Source organism: Fukomys damarensis, unplaced genomic scaffold (genome assembly GCF_012274545.1).
Source record: "Fukomys damarensis isolate Sample0158 unplaced genomic scaffold, DMR_v1.0_HiC HiC_scaffold_22, whole genome shotgun sequence".
In the NCBI taxonomy this organism is placed as follows: domain Eukaryota; kingdom Metazoa; phylum Chordata; class Mammalia; order Rodentia; family Bathyergidae; genus Fukomys; species Fukomys damarensis.
In genome coordinates, this window is record NW_022900934.1 from 18,235,136 (window position 1) to 18,258,442 (window position 23,307).

Below are 23,307 nucleotides of genomic sequence, written 5' to 3' on the forward strand. Positions count from 1 at the left end.
GGAGGCTGCGGGGCTGGCGAAGACAACCAAGCCGAGGGGCCCTGGCTCTGCGGCGGGGATCCTGGCAGTGCCGAGAAAACCTTTCCAGAGAAGTAACGTTTTCCAGCTGTGCCGAATGCAAACTGTGGGCACCGCGGACCAGGTGGAGGGAGCGGAGCAAGGGCGGTCTGCGCAGGGAGCACGCGCCACTGAGGCCTCCCGTCTCTCCTCTGCCCCTGCGAGTAGGAGATGGAGCCTTGTGCCCGGATCTCCTCTCCTCCTTCCTGAGGCGACCCTGGTCTTAGCAACCCCTAGGGAGGGAGCCCCGACAGGGCTCCGGAGTCCAGGTCAGGCATTCTGGAAGTGGCAGGGGGCCTCCGTGGTCAGCTCAGGGCCGAATTTGAACTCTAATTGAATCTGAGCGGTAGCTAGGAGAGTGCCCAGCCATAGCCAACACTAAGTTTGCTGGGCTGCATCAAACAGAGCAGGCTTCCTGAAGGAGGCAGTTCAAGCCCTGGTCTAAGTGAGAAAAAAACTACGGGAGGAAAGAGGAAAACCCTGATCTCAAAGGAGCCACTATATTGAGATCTCAGAACTTCAAGGCAAATGGAAGGCATTTGGAGATGGAGGGCAGGAGGTGTGGCAAGCACTTGAGGGAAAATCCATGGTGGTCTCTTCCCTAGTCAGGGAGGACAGGGTCCTAGTTTGGTATGGCACCAAGTTCAGTGGCACCATTGAGGATGCAGGGATCAGAATGTTAGCAGTGGAGCTGGGCCCGGCCCAGAATATTCTAGACTTCAGGCAAGGGCCCTGACTTCTAGGGATAAGGAGAACAGACGAAACAGATGGAGGTCTGGTTCACTGCTGAAGTCAACAGGTAGGGGAAAGAGGGCATAGGCCTCAGTGGGCCTGACTTGGGCCAGATATTCCAGGAGGCCACTTTCCCTTGTAGGGCCCTTTGTGCCTATGTTGTGCACAGGAATGTAACCTGCATTCTACAGGAGGGAGCAGAGAGCTACATAAAGGCTGAGTTCCGGCAGTGTGGATGGGGGCCCAAGTGCTCTGGGACAGTCACGTGAGTGCACCCCCCACCTCACCCCCCACACATGAGAGCCCCGTTTCTGCCTTCACCTGGGAGCAGAGTCACCTGTGCTGCAGCTCCAAAACTCCAGAGAGCTCACCTGAGCCCCAGAGTGAGCCAGGGCCTTTTGAAGCTGTGGCAAGGCATCATTCACAGAGGCAGAAGGAGCTTGGAATCCACAGAGGGACGAGGGGGATGTGGCAAGGGAGGAGGCAGCACCTGGCTAGGAGGAACGGACAGAGGCAATGGAGGTGATGCCACAGGGGGGCTAAGGCAGATCCAGGGAGGGCTGTGGTGATCATGAGAAGGTGGCCTAAGGGTGAGGGGTGGAAGCCAGAGTCCTGGGGCTTAGACAGACAGGCAAGCGGCATGGGAGGGACAGACGTGAGGTTTGCACTTGGAGAGGTCTGAGTGTGCATCTGGAAACAGATCTGTCCTCCAGTGTGTCAGTGGGTGAGCAGATGAGGAGGGGCCCCTTGTGAGCTCTGCCTGCATCTTTAGGTCTTCCCCTCCCTGCCAAAAATCAGACGTGTCCTCCCACCATCCTGGGACCAGAGCTGGGATCAGAGTAGGGTGAAGGAGTAGAAGGAACTATAGAGGGCTAGTGAGAGTGAAGAGGCTCCAAGACAGTAGGAGGTATAACCAGCCTCAGCTCCAGGGCAATACTCCTTCACACCCACAGGGGAGGGCTTGGAGCTTTGTTCTCTAAGATACTAGGAGAGCCCAAGGGGAATTCTTGTGGCAGCATGAACTAAAGAGGGTCCATATGGTCTTGGGGAGATTGGAGCTAAATCTTTTGCTATCCTTCTTCCCAAGTACACAACATAGGTGGGGCTTCTTACCTGAATCCTCCACTCAGAGGCCTCACAGCCCCTGGAAGGCCCCCAACCCACAACTCTGTCACCTTCAGCCCCTAAAAAGGAAAACCCTTGGGGGTGGTATGGAGGTGGGGTCATCTGAGGGTGACCCTGAATGCCAGCTAGGGGACAGGACTCTCAGCCTACAGGTGTAAGATCTTGCCCTCTCACTCTTGCTGGCACAGGTACCGCACAGTGCTCAGACCCAAATACAAGGTTGGCTACAAGACAGTGACAGACCTCACCTGGCGTTGCTGCCCTGGCCTCACTGGAGAAAGCTGCCCTGAGCACCTCACGGACCATGGGGCCACCCCACCCCAGCTGAATCCTGAACCTCAGATTCCCTCAGGGCAGGTGGGCTCAGGTCCCAGGCCCCCTCCTTACAGCCAAGCGGCCCCCGGTCCCCATGGTGAGTCTGACTCTGAATACCCTCCCAGGTGCCCAGGTTTCTTGGGCTCAGGGACAGGGACAGGGAAGGGACTGACCCAGGCTCCTGAGGTCTGGCAGGGTTGGGGAGGGTATGTCTCACACTAAGTGTGCAAGTAGGAAGTTGTGCTCGGTGAAAATGTAGGCCTAGAACAGGAAGCCTCTCGGGTGGCCTGGGAGCAGAGTACCCTGAGGGGGCTGGGCCAGTGATGCTCCTGGAGTCTCTCAACCTCTTTTCTAGGAAGAAAAGGCCTAGGGCTATTTGGTGAGCGCCTGGAACGCCTGGAGAGTGATGTCCAGCACCTGGCACAAGTATATAGTACCCTCAGTGGTCTGGTGGCCAGCCATGAGGACCCCGGCAGGATAAATGGGGACTCCAGGGTTCCTGCTATCCCTGTGGGTTTTGGGGTCATCCCAGAGGGGCATGTGGATCCAAGAGACAGAACAGGAGGACCACTCACACCTCCCCTGGGTGAGATCCTGAGCAAAGTAACAGAAGTGAGCAACACGCTGCGCACCAAGGTGCAGCTGCTCAACGAGGTGCACGGACTCGCCCTTGGCCACGAGGCCCACCTGCAGCGGCTGCGGGAAGCCCCGCCATCCCCACTGACCTCTCTGGCACTGCTGGAGGAATACGTGGACCAACGGCTGCAGCGACTCTGGGGGAGCCTGCTAGATGGCTTCGAGCAGAAGCTGCAAGGCATCCAGAGTGAGTGTGACCTGCGGGTGCAGGAGGTGCGGCAACAGTGTGAGGAGGGCCAGGCAGCCAGCCGGCGGCTACACCAGAGCCTTGATGGCCGTGAGCTGGCTCTGCGCCGGGAGCTGTCACAGCTGGGCACTCGGCTGCAAGGCCTGAGTGTGGCTGGTGGAGGGAGTTGCTGCGGCCAGCTGGCCTTGATCAGTGCCCGCGTGGACAACCTTGAGAAGAACCTGCGGGCAGTTGTGGAGGCCCACAAGGGCCCGGGCACCCCAGCCAGGGATGAGCTTGAGCATCTCTCTGCTGCTATGCTTGAGGGGGGTGTGGATGGGCTGCTGGAGGGCCTGGAGACCCTCAATGGGACAGAGGATGGAGTGAGGAGCTGCTGTCTGAGGATGGAGATGGGGGGCTGGGGTGTGGATGGCTTCGGGTCCATGCTGGAAGAGCGTGTGCAGAGCCTAGAGGAGCGCCTGGTGACATTAATTGGAGAGCTAAATCAGGACAGCGTCCCACTGGGCAGGTCCGTGCGGCCCCTTGTGCCGACAGAGCTGGCCGTGCTAGAACAACGGCTGGTCTCCCTGGAGACCTCATGCACCCCCAGTACCGTGGCAGCCACCCTGGACAACCTCGTGTCAGAGGTAAAAGCCTGGCAGAGCCGGAGTGAGGCCCTCCTACACCAGGTGGCCAGCCACACAGCTCTGCTACAGCAGCTCAATGGCACCGTGGCTGAAGTCCAGGGTCAGCTGGCAGAAGGGACGGGCAGCTCACTCCAAGGTGAAATCACTTTACTGAAGGTCAACCTGAACTCAGTGAGCAAGTCACTCACAGGCCTCAGTGACTCCGTGAGCCAGTACTCGGATGCCTTCTTGGCTGCTAACACCTCCCTGGATGAGCGGGAACGCAAGGTGGAGGCTGATGTCCACGCCATCCAGGAGCAGGTCAGCAGCCAAGGCTCAAGGCTCCAGGCTGGCCACCGGCAGGTCGTGAACCTGCAGGGGGAGCTGGCGCATCTCAAGGCTGGTATGGCCAGTGTGGCCAGGGGGCTGAGCCACTGCCAGGACACAGCCCGAGAACTCCAGCGTGCTGTGGGCCACTTTGACCAGCGGGTGGTACAAGTGGAGGGCATGTGCAGGAGGCTTGGCCTGCTGGCTGCCAGTCTGGACAGCTTGCCCACTGAGTTGCTTAGGTCCAGGGAGGGACTGTGGGGCCATGTGGACCAGCTGAATCGCACGCTAGCCCAGCACACAGAGGACATCGCCCGTCTCCGAGATGACCTGCTGGACTGCCGGGCCCAGTTGGCTGAGCAGGCAAGGCTAGGGCAAGCTAACTAGGCAGGCTGGTTAGGATCCAAGCCCCAGATCGCATCAACTCTGGGAACATCACCCCAGAGCCCAGTCTTACCCAGCCATGCCTGCAGGCCTTCCAGGACCAGCCCAGTTGCCACTTCAGAGGCCACTGGACCGATGGTCTCAGTCTATGTTCGTATGACTGTCCTGGTCATCAGTGCTGCACAACTAGACACTTCAGGATTGTGATCAAGGCAAGGATGTCATGGTAAAGACCAGGATGGACTTCAAAGAGCACACATTCCATGGTCTATGACTTGCTTTTTTACAGACACATCGGAGTTAGCAACTGTGCAAGTTCTTGCCCGTTCTCACACAGGGGCCTGTCCACAACTCCCTTTGCCCACAGCAGGTGGCATCAGCCCTTGGAGATTTCTGTTCCCTTGTATCTTGGCTTCTACCATAGCCATCTGGATGAGGGTTCTACAGGAAAGTGATCCCCCCTGGAACTACCCTTACACCTGGCAGCCTCATGGATGTTGTTTCTGAACCAAGGACCAGAAGCCACCAGAGGTTTCCAGCTCCCCGCATCCTTCAGACCGAATGGAAGCACAGAGACCCAGCTGAGGGTTTTCTTTATTCTTTTTGATCCTCCCTCTTGGTGAGGGCTGAGGCAGCTGTAGATTCCGAGAGCAAAGAGTGATATCCAGGCAATCTGTTTGAAGACCTCACTTTATCTTTGCCCCTTTCCTTCCCCAAAGACATTTTCAGGGCTCTAGTCCTCTTCTTTCCAGTTGGGGAAAAATCTCTGTTCCCCCAGATCAGTACCTCTCCTAAGTGTAGCCTTAGTATATATTGAGGCCTAAAGGAAGCCAGACCCTGAGAAAGCCATAGCTGGGGCAACAGGGGTTTAGGCCTTGCTTTTAACACCCTCACAAAATCCCTGCCCTGCCAGGATGATCACAAAGTGGTAAGAAATTCAGGTATGAAACCATTAAGGCACAACTAGAAAAATGTAAGTGTTCCTCAGGCCCTCACAGTTCCCTGCTGTGCTGAGGCTGTCAGCCTTGGTTTCCCTCACAGTGTCACGGGCCTCCTGTGCTGTCTGCAGGACCCCTTCTGAACATTTGGTGCTGTGCCCTCCACCCTGGCACTGTGCGAGGAGGGCAGATTCTGGATTAAAGCTTTCAGGCAGTCTAAGAGTGCTTTTTTTCCTCCAAAGGCAGTGTGAGGGAAGGCTGCTGGGGGTGTTGCCCTGTGCCTCAGGTGAGAGCTCATTCAATAGCTGCACACTGCACTGACTTAGAGGCCAGGCAAGGCAGTCAGCAAACACCACCTGCCATGGCCAGGTGTGAGCCTGAGTCCTCAAAGAACATTCTGAGAGGACCTGGGACAGTGGCCAGGCTTCAATGAGGCAAGCAGAAGCCATGTTCCCTCAGTCCTTGTGGGACCCAAGTTTCCTTTCCCTGATGTCAGAGGGGCCCTGGAGCATTAGACTTGGGACTGATGCCTGGGCACCAGTGAGGGAGGCAGTGATGCCAGGCTCAGGAACTGGACATGGGTGGGGCCGTGGAGGAGTTACTTTGTAGGGTACAGTCTGGGCTCCCAGAAGAGCATGGCTGGAGCACTATGTTCTTTCCCAGTGCCACTCAGCCACACCCCGCTGCCGCTGACACCCTCTTCCCTGTACATAGAGGCCTCAAATCTTAGAGGGGCCATCTACTTCTGACATGTTGAGTTCAGGCAAAGTCCCAGGGTGGCTGGGACAGGACAGACAGACACATCAAAGACAAAGACAAACCCTGGAAGGGCCTAAGTGACTTTTTTTTTTTTTTTTTAACAGTGCTAGAGATGGAATCCAGGGGCTCATACTTGCTAGGCAAGCTATGTCCTCAACCCTTTTTATTTTATTCTGAGACAAGGTTTTAACTTAGTTGCCCAGGCTAGGCTCACTTGCAGACGTCTTGCCTCAGCCTCCCAAGTAGCAGGGATTACAGGCATATTCCAGCATTCCTACCAGTACCATGCTACAGGTCAAAGACACACTGAGATCTAGAGCAGCTGCCTATACCCTTTGTCTAGAATAGGGGGTCTCTGTGACTACAAATCAGTGTGTAATGCCCTCCTCCTCTTTAGTGGATTAGAAGCCTGTTGTACCTGGCTTCCAACCCCTTGTACGGCCAGATACCCAGTCCTGGACTAGGCCAGAGGGGGGTGCAGCTGGGGCCGGCTCAGGCCAGGGCATCAAGGTCCACAGCAGGCAATGGCTGCCGCCAGTAGCAGAAGTTGCTGTATTCAGGGTTGATCAGGTCTGTGCTGGGGCCACGGGCCACAGGTGGGAAGAAGAGCTCAACCACCTCACCAAGCCGCTCATACCTACAGGCAGGACAGGGTGGCACTGAGAGCCTGGGTCATCCTACCAGAAGAGGAAGTAAAATTGGGGCCCCAGGACAGGCCAAGGCAGGGCAGCAAAGGGGACATGTGGCAGGGTTTGGCCTCACGTGGATTTGTGGTTCTTGGTGAGCTCCTGGATGAGTTCTCCCTGGGGGTTGACCGTGAAGATTCGAGATTCAGGTAGGCCTACCTGTCGATAGGCAAAGACGTCCTGTGGAACAAAGAGGACATGGGTGGTAAAATTGAGGCTGCTGAGGGCTGGGAAGGAGCGGGCTCAGCCCATGGGGAGCGGACACACTCACATTGGGCCTGTTCCCAAAGGCAGCATAGAAGGGCTGTCCATGGGGCAGAAATAGCTGCTGGATGTCACTCAGGCAGGCGACCTTGAACACCTCTGGCTTCTTCTCAATCACCTCCCTGGAGCAGCCATGGACACAGGCAGGGAAAAGGGGACAAGTAGGAGCAGTAACCAGAGGGAGCAGGGGCAGGGGCAGGTGACCCAGCCCCAGCTCACACCTAAGAACACACTAGCTAGGCTGGGCTGGCCATGCACCTGCCCCTGCCCTCAGGGCCCTGGGCTTGTGTATGGGGTGGTTACCTGTGGAGGGCAGAGAAGAGGCTGCTGGGAGACAGCAGGATGGGGCCCTTGGGGAGGCTGCAGCCACCCTCGCTCACCCACTGCAGGTACCCCTTGGTGAGGTCAGCCATGCCAATGGCCCGTGCTGAGCAGTACAAGAACTTGTATCCATTTCTGGGAGAGGGAATGAGGTGGCTCAAGAGTTATCAGAGACTAGCCACTCCTACCCCTCCACTTGGCTTTGGCAAGCCCAAACCAGCCCAATCCTGTGGTTCTGGCCTTCAAATCCAGAGGGTTTTGCAGGGAGGAGACTTGAGGAAAGGGGCAAGACCAGGCCTTAATGGCCGTCCCTGCTTGAAGCTCAGGCACATTCCTGAGACCCAGTAGGTCAGGCTTCCCCACTAGACTGAGGCCAGCAGGTAGATGGCTCACAGGAGAACTAAGGACCAGAAAGGTCTCAGTGCTCTGTGGACCTGACAGGCTGACACCCTTGTGGCCCCCGTTGGTCCCTAAGCTTGTCTTCCCATGGCAGAAGTCAGAGTGGTCTAAGATATCCTGTTATCCACCCTGCTTCTACATGGGGCCCTGGCTCAGTCCCAGTCCGATACTCACAGGTGGATTTTGTGGTAGAGACTAATGATGCCTTGATGTGTCCAGTCTTTCCCCAGCTGGGGCAGAATATGTCCTAGAGCATCCGACCTACAGTCAGAAACGGTCACTCTGAGGCTATCCCACATGGCTCTCATGCTCCATGGGTGGGACCCGATAGGACTCAGCCCCCAGCCTCAGGATGGCCTGCTGGGGAGGGCCTCCCACCCTGCCCCCTGCCCCTCCAGACACCCAACACAGAGGTGAGTCCTCAGGCCCTCCCTGCCCTCCTCATGGTCAGCAGGGTCTCACTTGGTGATGGTGCCATCGATGTCAGAGATGATCACCTGGTCATCCCATTTCCACAGGTAGATGGTGGCCTTGCAGCGGCAGGTGCCCTGGTACTGGGTGGTCACGCTGAAGACCACATCATTGGCACCTTCATGGAGATTCAGGCGCCGCTGGAGCCAAGCAAGGGAGAGGGGTGTGATCTGCCACTGTCAGACACTGTCTACCTTTTTCCACCCAGACTGTGGCCTTTGACCCTCACAGGCCTCTTATTCTCCTCTTCCAGTTCAGAGGCCATTCTTAAAGAGTCTGAAGACAGCCACACACAGACCCACATGGGTGGAGTGTATCCATGCTGATCTGGGTGCTGGCACAGGAGCCTTGGCACCCCCACCCCCCTTTACTCCCTTAGGATATGAATCTGAGAGAAACCGCCTCTGTGACTTCCTGCCCATGTTTCCAGGGTCATCACAAGGCTTGGGCTGTTCTTAGAGGGAGACATCCCACTCGATCATGGGGTCCCTGTGGGCTCTTCACAGGAAGCCCCTGCCTGGAGCTAGGGTACTTGACTCAGTGTTGCCCTAAAGAGAGACCTAGAGAAGGATGAGGACAGCAGCTGTACCAAAGCCAGATAACTTCCAACGCTCAGCTGATCCTGAAGTGGGAATGAGCTCCAGAGTACCACCAGGTCAGTGGTGGCTGCCGTGTACCAGACTGCTCAGCCCCTCCTGCATACTTCCCTGACCTTGGTGCCACACTCAAGAGAGAAACTTGTTCTTATTACAGAAGCCACTAGTTACAAGTTTAGGGAACTCATAACAGCCCAAATCTGAAGAACTTGGCAGGATTTGTTTCTTTTAGTGTGGTTTCCAAGGGCAGACCCAGAACCATCTTGTTCACTGCAGGTACACGTCTCAGTCAAAGCATTCAATAGAGAAATGGGTTGGTGTGGAAGAAGTGAGACCCCTGTGCCTGATGGTATTCAAGCAGAGGCTGGCAGGGAGCATGCCCAGAGGACGGATTCTGGCCTGTGGTGACCTGTGCCTCAGCTTGGCCCCGAGACCGGGACAGAATGAGCTCACCCTGCCAGGAGGTTCAACTCACCCCATGGGTGTGCACTTACAATCTGATCAGAAGAGAGACGAAGGGACTTCTTATAGGTAGGAATGTAGGCTGGAGTTGAGGGTGATGGGGAGGGGGCCTCCAGGATCACGGGGCTGTCTGGGGCATCATCATCATCACTGCTTGGGACTTCTGTCTTCTCCCTGCAGGCAGGACCCACACTCAGGCCATCTCTCCAGCGGAAGGCCAGTCATTTGAAATAGACGTTCACTCTTGACCCAGCCCATGAGTATCTTGGGTTTGTCCTTGTCCTTTCAAAGTCCTTCCCCTCTAGGTGCCACCACGTGGCAGGGGGCCAGACACCAGTGCTGGTTGATAGTGTCCAGGGTGTAGGGCATGTCCTGGAGATGTTTACCTAAAGCAGTTAACATGCATCCTGGGGTGTATTCCTAGTCTCACTGCTGTGGTCTCAGCCAGCCCATCCTTGGCCACCCTCTACCCAACCTCACACGGCTGGGTCACTTCAGAGGTGAAAAAAGAAAAACAAGTCATCTGACCCCCTGTGAGCTGGGGAGAGGGAGGCCCCCTTCTTCTTAACATGGCAGCCTCTTGTCCAGGCCAGGAGCCTGAGCACCTGTTCCAGCTCTGGCCGAGGGACATTTAATGTCTCTAGATCTTAAGTTCTCCCATATGTGCAGTCTGGACATGTTTCGGGCAAAAGAATGATGAATCGAGGAATGATGAAGAGTCACAGCTGGAGAAGGTACTGCTCCGTGTCCCCTGCTCCCTACAGCAGTCCTCCCTGAGCTCCCGCTGCACAGCCCTGCCAGGAGCTCCAACTCACCCCTGCTGCTCCCTGGCTGTGTATTTCTCCCTCTGGACACCATGCTGTGGAAGAACAGTTATCAGTGGATTCTGCCCCCTGTCCTGTGCTCGCCCTGCCTCGTGTCCATGACCACCCACCTCCTCTGCTGGGAAATCCCTTCGTCGCCAGGAGAACCACCACCGCCCACCTTTCCGGGGCATCTTCTGCTTCTCCAGTTTGTCCACGGTGCTCTGTGGGCAGAAGGCCATGGCAGTTCTTTCTGCACCCTACAAACCTGTCTTACATTGCCCAGCCCACCCCCGCCATGAGTCTAGAGTCAGGGCCAACCCTATAACAATACACTGTCAACATCCATGGGCTGAGGAATCATGTTGACCTCCCTCCAGAGACTCCAAAAGATGACTCATGCTTTTCACGGGAGATTAGGACCATTCCTGTTCCTCAGCCCTGACCTAGCTCAGGCCAGCCTCAGCCACAGAGAATAGCTAAAGGTAGCACTGCTCTAGGAATTTCTTAAAAACTGGTGTTCCTTGCACAGTGCTGCCAAGTGGCAGCAGAAAGGAGTCTATAGCTGGAAATTCCCTCTAACTCCAAGGCAGACATAATCAAGCCCCTGAAGTCAGTAATCCTCTCCCATGAACAGCCTCCCATACGGTATGTTCTCATTACTATCTGACTGGGGCAATATGACCTTGTGAAAAATGCTGATTAGATCTGTGCTAGGTGACCCCAGGGAGAGCCCAGGCCAGGGCCCACCTGAAAGAGACACCAGCATATCCACAGATGCAGAAGGATGAACCCTAGTTCAGGAAGACATGGGCTTAGGTACATCAGTCAGGGTACCCCTTGTGCTGGAAGCAGGTTGGGTGAGGTTCCTTGGGGGACTTGAGTAGTGGGTCTGTCTGGGTAAGATTAGGAAGGCCAAGCAAAGGAGTGGCTGTCTTCCTTCTCAGAAGATAGAACAGTGTCATATAAGGGAGATGGCTGTCAACATCTGATTGGTAATGCTCTTTGGCTAAGCCTAACCTATCTAAGAACAATGATTCATGCCAGGTTGGGGCCCTAGAAAGCTTCCAAAAGGGCAGAAAGAACAGGCACAGGGTGGAAATGGCCAGCAAGGCTCAGGAGGGCCAGATGAAGCTTCTGGAAGAGAATGAAGAGGATGTGTCCTTTTCTATCTCTTGGGCATCTGTACATGGTGTTCCCTGCCTCAAATTCTCAGGGCACACTTACCCTCCAATCTGCCCCCAGGACCCCTGGTTCAGCAGCCTACCCCTCATTGAAGGCTTTTGCAGCACCCCAGTCCTCTCCTTCCCAGCACACAGCTGAATTTTATATTGATCAAGTGATTTCTTTGATTAGCTCAATCTTCCTAGGAGGTGAGGACAGTTTCTGTTTCATGTCTGTCCCCAGTCTGGGCCTAGCACATAGTACATACTAACAAATGATTAAGCCGATTAGTTGAGTAAGCAGCCCTTGGTCCTTCCTGGTGGGATAGTTTTAGAGGAAGGGAAAGAATTAGACCCCTGTCTCCCAAGCCTCATCTTTAAGACCCCAAATCTTCCTGTTGGAGGCATGCCCTGTAGGCATCTATTGGATATTTATGACCCTCTAGTTTGTCCTGAGCTCTTTTGAAGTAGAGTCCAAGTCCAATAGGATCCGCCCATGGCCAGGAAACCCCAAAGAGGTGGGGCTTTGTACACATGAGATGGGACTGGGCTTAGGGATGTGTATCTCCCCTCTCAGAGTCAGTCCTGCAACTAGCAGCAGCAGGCCACAGGCCCATCTCTCCACTTGTTTGCTAAGAACCTCTCAATTCCAAGCTATGGCCCCAACCATGTTCTAACCATTACCTTGGGCAAGTTCTTCTGGAAAGCCTGCAGGGAGAGGATCATGGGGGCAGCCACAGCCCAGTTATAGTGCCTGGAAAGACAGGATAGGTGTTGAGGTTGCAGTGGGTGACTTTGGGCACCAGCAGCCCCAGCCCACTACTTACTTCTCATTGATTTTCACCACTAGGTTTGGGTCATTCAGGAGCCCAGGGTTTTTGGTGAGATCCTGGTAGGAGACGATGTGCTGGTTGAATTTTTCTGGGCACACAGGCAGAGAACGAGGGGTGAGGCCAGAACACCCTATGTGACCTGCTATCCTCCTATGACTCCAGACTCCCACGCTTTATCACACATCAGCCAGTTGGTTCTTTGACCTGCCAGGAGTCCTCCTTATCTGTGGTTTTTGTACCTGTTCCCACCCCAAGCATGTGCTTCACAGGGACTTGGGAATGCCTCGCCTGTCTTGGCCAAGAGAGGCCTCCGGGGTAGAGGATGGCAGCCTCGTGTCTCCTAAGTAGGTCTTCCCTGCTGTTCCCCGTCCTCTGGGCTCCACACTAATCCTTGGAAAGGCTCCATGTCTGGTCAAACATACCCTGGGAGATGTTCCGGCTGTCTGCCAGTCCACCACAGAGGGACAGTGCTATGAGGTCCACTGAGTCTGGAGTGGATTCTGGTACATGTTCGGGGTTGAGGTTCCCCAGGAGCTTCTGGCTGCAGGGTTCACTCCACCTTCTGGCTCCTAGCCCACAACTGCTGGGGGCAAAGGTGTTGACAGTGATATAAACACAAAGAAGAAATAGGTGAGTTCCTACTCTTCCCAGCCACTTGACCAGGGACCTTTGGCCCCTACAACCCAGCACCTTTGAGGGAAGTAAAGAGCTGCATTCTCAGAGTCCAGGGAGGACAAGTCATCCAGGTAGATGTCACTGGGGCCCAAGTGCTGGCTTTTCTTCAAAGAGCCTAAGGATAGAGGAAAGGCATATGCTCAGTGGCATGAACAGCATGTGTCCCCTTGCTTTATGACTCCAAGTCAGTGCTGTCCAACAGAACTCACTGCAATGACAGAAAGGTCCCATATCTATCCTCACTGTCCAATATGGTAGCCAGTAGGCATACATGGCTATTAAAAACCTTTAAAGTAGGGTTGGTATAACAGAGAAACAAAATATTAAGTATAATTAATAAATATATATATATATTTTTTGTTGTTGTTGTTGTTGTTGTTGTTGTTTTTCTTTTAAAATTGGGGATTGAACCCAGGGCCTTTACACTAAGCTATATCTCCAGCCATTTTTTTACTTTTCATTTTGAGACAGGGTCTTGCTATGTTGCCCAGGCTGGGCAAAAACTTGTGATCCTCCTGTATCATCCTCCGAGAGCACTGGGACCATTGGTGTGGACTACTGCACTTGCAAGGCAGGCGGTGGAACCACTGAGCTAAATCACTGGCCTTGGCTTGTTTAATTTTAAAAAGCTGCATATAAGCCAGTGGCTACTGATTTGGATGGTGCAGGCCAAGTGCCTTCCCTCACTCTTAGGTAAATCCCAGCCTGTGAGCTGGGAATGGTTCATCTCTTCTCATTTCGAAGACTTCTTATCCCAACCCTCTTTCCCTCCTCCCTCAAGACTTACCAGCTGCCCTCAGTTCCTAGACAGGAAATTTCTCTCCTGCCTGGGAGCCCTGACTCATGCTGTTTCCTCCGCCTAGAATTCTGTTGTTCCTTATTTGGCTAGATCTTTATCATCCACATCTTGCCTCCAACATCACCTGCTCAGAAAAGCTTTCCCTGATCACCTGATTTGTTTTATTTTTTTAACAAACAAGGAATATTTTACTACATGCATGTCCTCTCAAATCCCCCACAAAAACGCACCCACAGATAGGAGCAAAGAACAAAGTTTTCTAGCCTCTCTGGGATACATAGGACATCATATCTTATAGAAACATAACGACTATAAAACAAAGTGTACTAGTTAACCTCATCCTTTGCCTCTGGGTCAAGAAAGGATGTAGAGAAAAACACTTCATTTGTACTCCTCTACTGCAAATGTGCTGCACAATTAAAATTCAGCTTACTGGAAGAGTTACTGATGGGAAACTTCAGGAATATGGAGGAGGCATTCAGTAATCTGATCACAATTAGCAATTAAGCAATAAACACGAATAAATGCAGCATGTATTACTTGTTCATCAAACCTCACGTTGATAATGGTTTATCACTAAGTGGAACTGGTTTCTTGCTTTTTAGGAGACACCAGTTCCAGAAGTGGAAGTAGAAAGTACTTTAAGGAAAAGTGATTTTAGAAAATACCTCCTTGGACCTGAGCTGCTATAGTACACACTGCATACTTGGGTTGGGATTCAACAATTTTTAAAAGAGAGACACTAACAAACTGAATTGCTGAAGGAGAGAACAAAGTAATATGTTCTAAAGCAATACATTATGTTCTGCTTATATCCTCCAGGGAGCGAGACAGAACTAGGGCGTGGTAAACAGAAATTTATAATACAGTGTAATGTATAATAATTTGTTTCCATGTAGTGCTATTAGGGGTACTGCTATCATTAGGACTAATAAAGGACAATTTTAAAATGTGCTTGATCACTGAATTTAAATAACCCCCTTTCCAACCAATTGCTCTGCCCATGTGGCCCATGCCAGGCTTTTCCTTGTTACACGTGTGTCATTTGTCTCCCCCAGTGGACTCTGAGCCCCTTGACAGCTGGTGCCAAGCATAGTTCCTAGTGCCCAGTAGATACTCAGAATGTACTTGAAGTCCCAGAGCCACCCAGGGGATAACATGAGGCCAGGAAGCAGTGTGAAGGGTCAACCAGCCCTTACCTTTCCCCCTGGAGACTTCTGGCTGCCCAGTGGGAGCAGGGTTCTCCAGAATGGCCCAGTTCCATGATTTAGAAGCAGGAAGGAAGTTTGCATCCTTGGAGCTCAGGGCCTTTGTTTCTTCACCCTCTGGGGAGGGTTGAGGGGGGTCCACCAGAGTTTTCCTCCAGTGGGATTCCGTATCAGGCCAAAGCAGATTAGCACTATCCCCTGTCTGTGGGATTGTGAGTCCCAAAGGGCCCAGGTCAGCCGCAGAGGAGGAAAAGGTACTGTATCCCCTCTGAAGAGGAATAGTTGCTCCAGTGCCTCTTACAGAGACCACTGAGGACTCAGGCTGCTCAGCTTTGGCCACCTTCAAACAAATATTGGAAGATATGGGCAGGTTCCAGCCTGCCTTCCATGCCCCACAAAGCTTTGAGGAAGGTGTCCCACCTCCAATCCCAACCCACAGGGTCCAGGGAGCCCCTGAAAGGCAGAGACAGGGCTCCCACAGAGGAGCTTACCTTAGGCAGCCTCCCCCAGGCCCACTGTATGTGGGACTCGGCTGTCAAGGCACTGGATTCCGTAGCCCGAAGCTCCAACTCTGAGTCACTCTTAGGGAATATTAGCCCACCTGACAAGAGGCTGCAGGAAATATACTCAGAGACCTCCTCGCCCCAGTCCCTACCCTCTGCTGTCCAGCCTGAGGAGAAAATGTGTGAAACATATTTGTGTCTGTGTCAAACTTGGGATATACAAAGGAATTTAAAGACATAAACACTATATAAATATACAAAGAATTCCTACAAATCAAAAATAAGACAGTCCAGTCTAAGAAAAAACTGAGGTCAGGATATGACTGCTTAATGAGTACAGGGTCTTCTTTGGGAGTAATGGAAACTTCTAGGGGGTTTCTTTGGGGGTGATGAAAAGTTCTAGAACTAGATAGTGCTGGTGGCTGCACAACATCCTGAATGCACTCAATGCCACTGAGTTGAACATTTTGGGTTGATTAAAATGCTGTTTTATGTTCTGTGTATTTTACTGCAATTTAAAAATTTAGCAAAAGACTTGAACATTTCAAGGGCCAGAGATTTAGATCAGTGGTTCTGCTGCCTGCCTCTCAAGAGCAAGGTCCTGAGTTCGATCCCCAGTACCAAAAAAAAAAAGAACATTACAGAGAAATAAAAATGGGCAGTAAATACATTAAAGGGGTTCTATGTCATTAGTCATCAGAAAGAGGCACTCTGAGCCTAGATAGATCTAGATCTCTGGATCTAGAGAGCCAGCTGCAGCCCACCTGGGTGCCTACCTGTCCTGGGGGAAGCACTCGCCATCAGAGTAGGGGTAGATGTCTTTCGGCTCCAGTGAGGATTCTCCTTCCAATTGAGCACTGCTGAAGGACCACAGGGAAATAGTTACCAACAGGGTAGGACACACCAGGCAGACAACAGGAGCTTGGACATCAGGAGTTTGGGGAGGTGAAGCAACTAAAGTCATACAGCATCCACAGAGGAACCTGCACTTGCACCCCCAAATTGGTATCTCCATAACCACAGCCTTCCCCAGATTCCTGCACACCCTAGAGAATCCTGCTTCAGCTTTCCCAGCAGGGATAATTCACACTCAGTGCCAGCCTCCTGCTCCTCAGAGCTAGACTCAGTTACTACTGCATCCTCCTTTCGCCTGGATTTCTTCCTCCGACGCTTCTTCCTCCGCCCCTTGATGACAAGGCCTTCGTGCTCACTGGCTGTGCCAAGCTGGGAGTCTGAGGGGAAGCCAGACAGGCCTCCCCAAGGGATGGGAGAGGTGCACAGGCGGGGAGGCACATCCTCCTGTGGGGCAGACAGAGGCAAAGCTGAGGTCAGATGCCACATCCGCAGCCATCCTGAGCCCTACCTGAGGCCCAGGCCTTGCATTAAACTCATTGAGGGAAGCAGGTGTGGGCACTGGGCAGAGGTAGCAGCAGCATGGCCCAGTAGCCACAGCTACCCCTCATCTCCTCTGTCCAAGTCTGTTACAAGGAGATATTTCTTTAAGGCTCTGCCTAAGGTTACCTCCTCCAGCAAGCTTGTCCTGACTATTCCCAACCCCAATTTTAATTCCTTTCACTGTAGTAGCCAAATAGGTCCATCACTTGTTCATGTATCTGTCTTCCAGACCAGCCAGGAACTTTCTTTGAAAGCAGGAGTCACCTACATAATCTCTGGCATACATATACTTTGTAAGTTCAGCCACTTTAAGCTCCTCCATGGGCTCGTGCTGGGCCCTGCTTCCCTTTAACAAAAACCCCTCTCCATCCTCCACTTACGCACTTCTGGGTTCCAGCTGCACAGACTTGGCACCAGACCCAGAACAAGCCAGACTTATGCCTCCCAGCCCCCAGACCTTCTCTTCTCCAAGCTGCCCAGGGGCAGAGGGGACCTCCTGGCATCCGCCGGGGTCACTCAGATGCCTGCTATTCCAAGACCTGGAAGTAGTCTTTCTCTGGAGCAAAAGCCAGCCCCCACTGACGCCCCTACATCAGACCTCTGCCATTGGGCTGCTCACAAGGACGGGGACAGTGGCAAACCCCAAGGCCCCACCCAGAGGGGGCACTTGTGACAGGGCAGGCTCAGGCTTGGATGGCAGCACTCACCTCGTCACTCTCCAGCTCCTGGACAAAGAAGGCCTCCCCACTGTCCCCCAGCTTCATTTGCAAGTCCACTGGCTCCCCATTGATCTCAATGTCCACCTGCAATGGGAAGGGGGAATGCATGGTCCACACCACAGGCCCTCAGGCCCACGCTCTAGTCCACTGCAGACATAGCTCCTTGCTGCCCCATCTCTGTCCTGTCTGAAGCCTTCTAGTCCAGACCTTAGTGTGCCTGGCTGCTTGTTTATCACTTGGTTTCCACATTCCTCTCTTTCCTATGCCTCATGAGCAGCAACATGATCTGTCTCTTTTCAGCCCCTAGGTCATTGACTGCATGAACAATGGTGAGATTCACTGCTTACTGGGCACTTTGTATGGTGTTTTGCACAAATTATCTCTTTAATCTTCACAATGACCACGTGCACTCACTCCTATTATTATCTCCATGGGGGGGCGGGGCGGCGTGTTAAGTCATTTGTGAGGAAGTGGCCCCTCAGCAAGTGAGTCTATGAACCCAGAAAACCTGAGTCCACAACCCAAATTCTTAACCTCTGAAGTGTACTGTCTCCCCTAGATTACACTTTCCCATAAGCATTCTGGGAAGTGCATAGTCACCTCCACATAATGGGATTAGGGCCCGCCCCACCACTGTTCACACCTGGGGCCTGGGCCCTAACAAAAATCTCTACCACGTTCACCTGAGCCGCGTTTCCTAAGGAAGAGGAATGAACCTTGGAGCATCCCCATATATCTGGCCCTTCGGCAGTATTATCACTGCCTGTTTCCTCTCCCAATCCATCTCACCATCACCATGGGTAGAGATCACATACATCTGCACAGGTGAAGCGACCCGGCTCAGCCATGAGGTGATTCAGCAAGAGCAAGGGTGAAGTCAGTAAACTGCAGCCAGGTCTGATGGCTGCAACAGTCAGCCTGCCCTACCAGGCCTCTTCGATGGAAAAATGGGGATCCTCCCAGGGCCCAGACCCCAAAACCTTCAATGAAAATACAAAATAAGAGAAACTTGCCCAAAGGACAGACGCCCACCTAAGAGAGGCCTGGGTCCTCTCCTGGGGCTGAAGTCGATGTCCTGATTTAAAGGGCCACATATTGTGGCACATGCTGCAAATCCTATCACTCTGGAAGGCTGAGGCAGGGAGATCATAAATTCAAGCCTAGCCTGGACATCTTAGTGACTTAGCAAGACCCAGCCTCTAAATAAAAATAAAAAGGGGCTGGAGATGTAGCTCAATGTAAAAGCGCTGGGGTCAATTCCCAGTACTGGTTAAAAAAAAATCTGAAAGTGGCCACCTGGCCAGCCAGAGCACTCACCACCTTCTCCCGAGACCGCAAGACGCCCAGTTTGCCAAACCGGACGTGGAAGGGTGAGCACTGGAAGGAGCCGTCCACTTGCTTCACCACCAGCACATCGATGCCACCGCTCAGGGTGGTGGGATTCAGGCCCCGGTAGAGCTCCTTCACCGTCCCAAACACAGTCTCCGCCAGCTGCCCCACGTAGTTCATGGCTGGCTGTGGCAAAGAGATGCAGTGCTGTAGACCAAGGCTCCCTCTGTAGAGGGATGACCCTTCTGCAGCCTGATCATCCAGATGCCCAGGTTTATGTTGTGTCCTGCCTGAGAGCACAGACAGCTGTGGGATGTGAGATGCTCCTCAAGACAAGGGTCTGCCCCTGGCTCCCACACCAGCCTCCCGTGCTGCCTTCCCCAACTGCTGATCTCCACCTCTGTAAAAATAAAGGCACAGGGTATGACAATACCTAGGTGCCTGTGCTTCTAAATGCCATGACTCACGGTAATGAGCACAGGGCTCAGTGGGTATGGCTCATTTAATCATCACAACAACCCTGTGAGGCTGGCAGAGTGGGTGTTATTACTCCTGTTTACAGGTGAGCCAGCAGAGGCTTTGAGAGGTGGAATGACTTGCCTAAGATCTCACATCTAGTAAGGACAGGACCTGGGATTCGAGCCCAGACTGGAGTGAACCAGTGGGATGACTCAACTGTGGAGACAGGACAGGGTGGGCAACAGAAGCAGTTCTATGATGAATCAGCCCCAGGGCCCTGCCGGGTAATGACTGACAACCTTAAAGTGGGCAGGAGGAGGGTCTCTGCTTGTTCATCTGAGAAATGGCTTCTGCTGTCTTGTTGCCTCCTGGTTCTGGAGCTAGAAGAGGGCTTCCTGGGTCACTGTGGCTCATCTGTGCGGGGCCAAGAGTGGGAGTACCCAAGAGAGCTAAGGCTCTATTCAGTCCTTCTGGGATCAGATACCCAAGGCAGGGCATCTCCTACATCTGGGGGACCAAGGCTCCAAACTCCAAATTCCTTAGTTTTCCTGGCGGTATCCACATCCATGGCTGGTCAGGCCCACAGCCTGACTCCAGGACCTTCAGACCAGTCCCCAGTTTCAGACCAAGATTCAGCCTTAGACCCACTTTGAGGGTTTGGATAGAAGCTGCTTCTTTCTCCCATCAGACCGGTCCCTCCAGCTCTCCCACATCAAGCAGGGCTGGGTGAGGCAGAAGCAGGAGTCTGTGGCAGCAGTGGAGAAAAGCCAGGCTGTACTAAGAGCTGCCTCCAAGCTGGCATGGTGCCCAGTTCATCATTCCTGCCTTGGTGTCCAGGCCAGTGACCTGCTGCACCTTTGCATGCTGGGAACCAGACTGTCCCATCTCCACAGGGATGTGCCTCTCTCAGACCCTACATCATCAGAACCCCTGGAGAACACAGCCTGCTGTATAAGACCACCCCTCAAAGAAGCTAAATGACCTATCCAAGGTTAAGTGAATTATCCATGCTCTATTAAGCTAATAGGGTACAGATGTGCTTGTGTGTGCACGCGCGTGCGTGTGTGTGCGTGCACGTGTGCATGTGTGTGGATGACTCATATCCAGGTCTGTTGACTCCATACCATGGGCTCCTTCTAGTCCATGGTCCCCAAACCACACCACAGTTGTCTGCAGAGAGGGCAGCCCAGCCCACAGCTTCCTTTGTAGTGCCTTGCACTGAAATGTGCTCCATGGTCCAGTGGCATCAGCATCATCCCTGGGGGCCCTGTTAGAAATACAGAAACCTGGGCCTAACATAGCCCCCGAGTCCACACCTGAACTTTAATAAGATCCTCAAATGAGGTGGCACCCTTCAGGGTTTGAGAAAAACTGTCTGTGTTCACAGTGCGAGGCCTACTCTCGGAAGTCTGAATGACGGGACTCCCAGGGACAGCACTGCTCAGGTAATGCCGCTACCCTTCCTGTCCTGGGATGGCAAACCAAGCAGTGGATTCCTTCAGTCTATGCTGGAACTTCACACACAACCTGAATTGCTAAATTGACAGTGGAGTACAGTGAAACTCTTCAAAGTTCATAGTCATCTTGACATAAGGAGATTTGGGCCCTAACATCCCAGACATAATCCCTAACATGTCACTCAGATTCAGGAACTATTTTATCTGCGAGTCACCTGCTTACTGAGTGCTGCAAGCTTCCAGAAACAAAAGAGCAAACATGGGAGAGGCAGAGCAGAAAGAGGCAACTGGGACCCATGTCTGAGCTATCTGTCCTGCTGGGGGATAAAAAGCTGGAGTGGAGAGGATAGCGGCAGGTTCAGCTTGCTCTAGTAATCTCAACTTCTGCATTACTACCACTTGGGGCTAGAAAATTCTCTGCTGTGGGCTGTTGTGCATCCCTGATCGACTCCCTCCTCTACCCCACTCCAGATCATGACATCTGAATTGCCTAGAGTCGTTGTTCAATGTCACCTGGGGCACAAAATCATCCCTCGTTGAGAACCATTGATCTGGTGGAAAGAGATGAATGACAGAGGTGGGCACCTAGGGGACACTTGGGTCCTACTCAAATCCATTCATGGAGTTTCTCAGGCAAATAACTTGCTGGCTTCAGTTTTCCCTTCTATGAAATAGGACTCAGTTCAGACTCCTTTCAGCTCAGATGTCATGGGAGTCTAGAACCCTTTCCCCTTTCTGTTCCCCCATCCCACCAGTGGATGCCCCACCTTACCTGCCTGCTCAGCAATCTCTGTTCTCCCTCGAGGACACATTCTTTCTCCAGGACTCAGCTGTCACCTCCCCCTTCTCCTACCCCTCCATCTTCTAATAAGGAGCTATGTTGGCTCTGTTCCACCCTCAAAGGAACGTGTCTAAAGTCAACACTTCATCTTTGGACCTGGGAGCCCAGACCTCTGAATGCCTCCCAGAGTTCATTGGTACCCTTCCTTCTAGGCCTTCTGCTCTTATCCCCCAGTTTCCTGGTCTGCTAGTTGATCAAGTTCAAAGCCTTATTACCAGATCCCCAGATCATGGGTGGCCATGGGGCATTATGGGTCAGGACATAAGACCACCTGGGTTCTAACCTGCACTATGCCAATCACTAGTTGTGACTATGGACAAGTCACCTCATCTCTCTGACTCTTATTTTCTGTCTTTGGTGGGGATTTCATCAGGTCTCGGTGAGTAATTGAGATAACTTGTAGAAAGCTCTGCTGTGTGATAAACGGCCCTGTGTGTCACCTAGCAGGAGCAGCGGCATCTTTTGTGGCACCATGACAGCCCCACTCCTCCAGGCATAGGGCAGGCTCTGATGCACTGTCCCTGCTTGCAGTTGACAGATTAGGAACATTAACTTGTTATTCACTGCTTTGCACAAAGGTGGCCCCACTCTTCGCAAAATGAGCAGGGGGACTCCTGGTAGACTTGAAGGGTACCTTGCCCAAGCCTCAAGCTCCACTCAGAATATCCACAGGCCTTCCAGTGTAGCTCTCATCTCTACTTCAGGCAGCCAGAACAACCTCCCTGGATGAGTTCTCAACCCTCCCGGGCTTCAGATCTAGGTGCCAGGGGTTTGGCTCTCCAGCTAGGACCAGTGGGAGTAGGAGGATAACAACTTCTATTATCCTTGAAGAGGAAGAGTGCCACCCAGCCCTCAGATTGATTCACCCAGTCTCAAGGCATTCCGGGCAGGGGTCAGACCCTGCTTTGCCACTGAAGACACGGTACCAGGGAAGGTGAGTGTTCTCCCCGAGGTCACACAGTCAACCCAGGGGAAGGCAAGGCCTGTCTCCACCAAAGGCTTTCGCATCTGCCCTCAAGAGTCTATCTTCTGCCTACCCCAGAAGCCTACTGCCTTAAGGCCAGCGAGGGAAGGAAAGAAGTCAGTCCTTGCACCCGCATGTTTCTAGCTGATGGCTACAGGTGACTCGGACCCGCGAACATACAGCAAGGAAGGTCTGGGCAGATGAACACTGCAGGAGGGGACAGGGACATCTCTTTCCCAGGCTTCCCCTACCTGGGAAGCTGCCCACTGGATCTGGACCCGGAGCTTCCGCCTCTATCTGTGTACGGGTTCAACAGGTAAGAGTCCTGGCCAGCCGGCCGCACTCCGCGCTTCCGCCTTCCCGGGGACTAAGATTCAGCTCCGCCCCTTCCATTGGCCAGGTGCGACCTCAGCAGTCTCCAATCCGCCCAGGTTCCGCCCCCACCCGGAGAGACCCGCCCAGACCGGTCTCCGCGCCTGAGGCCGCCCTCTCCTCCGGCTCCACCAGGACCCCGCCCTGTGCCGAGGGCTGCAACAGGTGCAGCGTCCCTGTGGCCGGCCACCGGCTCTGCAGCCAGCCGGACCTGACGGGGGACTTTGGAATCCAGCGACCGAGGTCCTCCTGAATTTGCTGCCAGCTCGCGCTGTGACCTTGTGCAAATTCTTCTTCTGATCTGCGTGAGTCACCTTGCATGGTATCTGAGAGGACGTGAAATGACTTTGGAGGTGCTTGGCGCTCACATTTCCCGTTCAGGGCAGCTTTCCCTGACCCAGACACCCTAGTCCCGACAAGACCCTACTGTCACATGCTCACAGCCCATGGTTGTAATTCCGTATTTGCATGAATGACTATTTGATTAACATCAACCTCTTAAATTTTTTTATTTACTGGTTGG

At 53.2% G+C, this 23,307-nt stretch overlaps 2 protein-coding genes across 4 annotated transcripts in view; one reads left to right on the forward strand and one right to left on the reverse strand.

The window, feature by feature from the left end:
• The window catches only part of Emilin3 (elastin microfibril interfacer 3), a 15,436-nt gene extending 9,067 nt beyond the window's left edge, over positions 1–6,369 (forward strand). For all 3 annotated transcript variants that reach the window (XM_033767077.1, XM_033767078.1, XM_033767076.1), the window contains 3 exons: positions 932–1,054; positions 2,103–2,326; positions 2,585–6,369. In XM_033767077.1, coding sequence (XP_033622968.1) covers positions 932–1,054; positions 2,103–2,326; positions 2,585–4,371 — 2,134 coding nt within the window. In that variant the 3' untranslated portion in view covers positions 4,372–6,369. The remainder of the gene's footprint in view (positions 1–931; positions 1,055–2,102; positions 2,327–2,584) is intronic.
• Positions 6,370–6,544: 175 nt separating this feature from the next.
• Lpin3 (lipin 3) lies at positions 6,545–22,763 on the reverse strand. Its single transcript, XM_010631415.3, has 20 exons — positions 22,664–22,763; positions 18,680–18,877; positions 17,351–17,446; positions 16,294–16,547; positions 16,025–16,108; positions 15,237–15,357; positions 14,737–15,085; positions 12,754–12,853; positions 12,486–12,646; positions 12,058–12,151; positions 11,915–11,984; positions 10,199–10,291; positions 10,080–10,123; positions 9,297–9,438; positions 8,198–8,346; positions 7,910–7,996; positions 7,319–7,471; positions 7,023–7,137; positions 6,828–6,931; positions 6,545–6,702 (listed from the first exon to the last, which is right to left on the reverse strand). Exons 2-20 carry the CDS (start codon positions 18,869–18,871, stop codon positions 6,558–6,560), a joined length of 2,553 nt encoding a protein of 850 aa, XP_010629717.1. The 5' UTR covers positions 18,872–18,877; positions 22,664–22,763; the 3' UTR covers positions 6,545–6,557.
• Between the last annotated feature and the right edge of the window lie 544 nt (positions 22,764–23,307).

Bases quoted from the DNA above. Each gene is read 5' to 3' on its own strand.
- Lpin3 (XM_010631415.3), bottom strand. From the start codon at position 18,871: ATGAACTACGTGGGGCAGCTGGCGGAGACTGTGTTTGGGACGGTGAAG. The intron at 12,647-12,753 runs GTGCTGGGTTGT...CTTTGCCCCCAG, and splicing joins GCTCTTTACTTCCCTCAAAG to CAGTTGTGGGCTAGGAGCCA. The intron at 11,985-12,057 runs GTAAGTAGTGGG...CTGTCTTTCCAG, and splicing joins GTGGTGAAAATCAATGAGAA to GCACTATAACTGGGCTGTGG.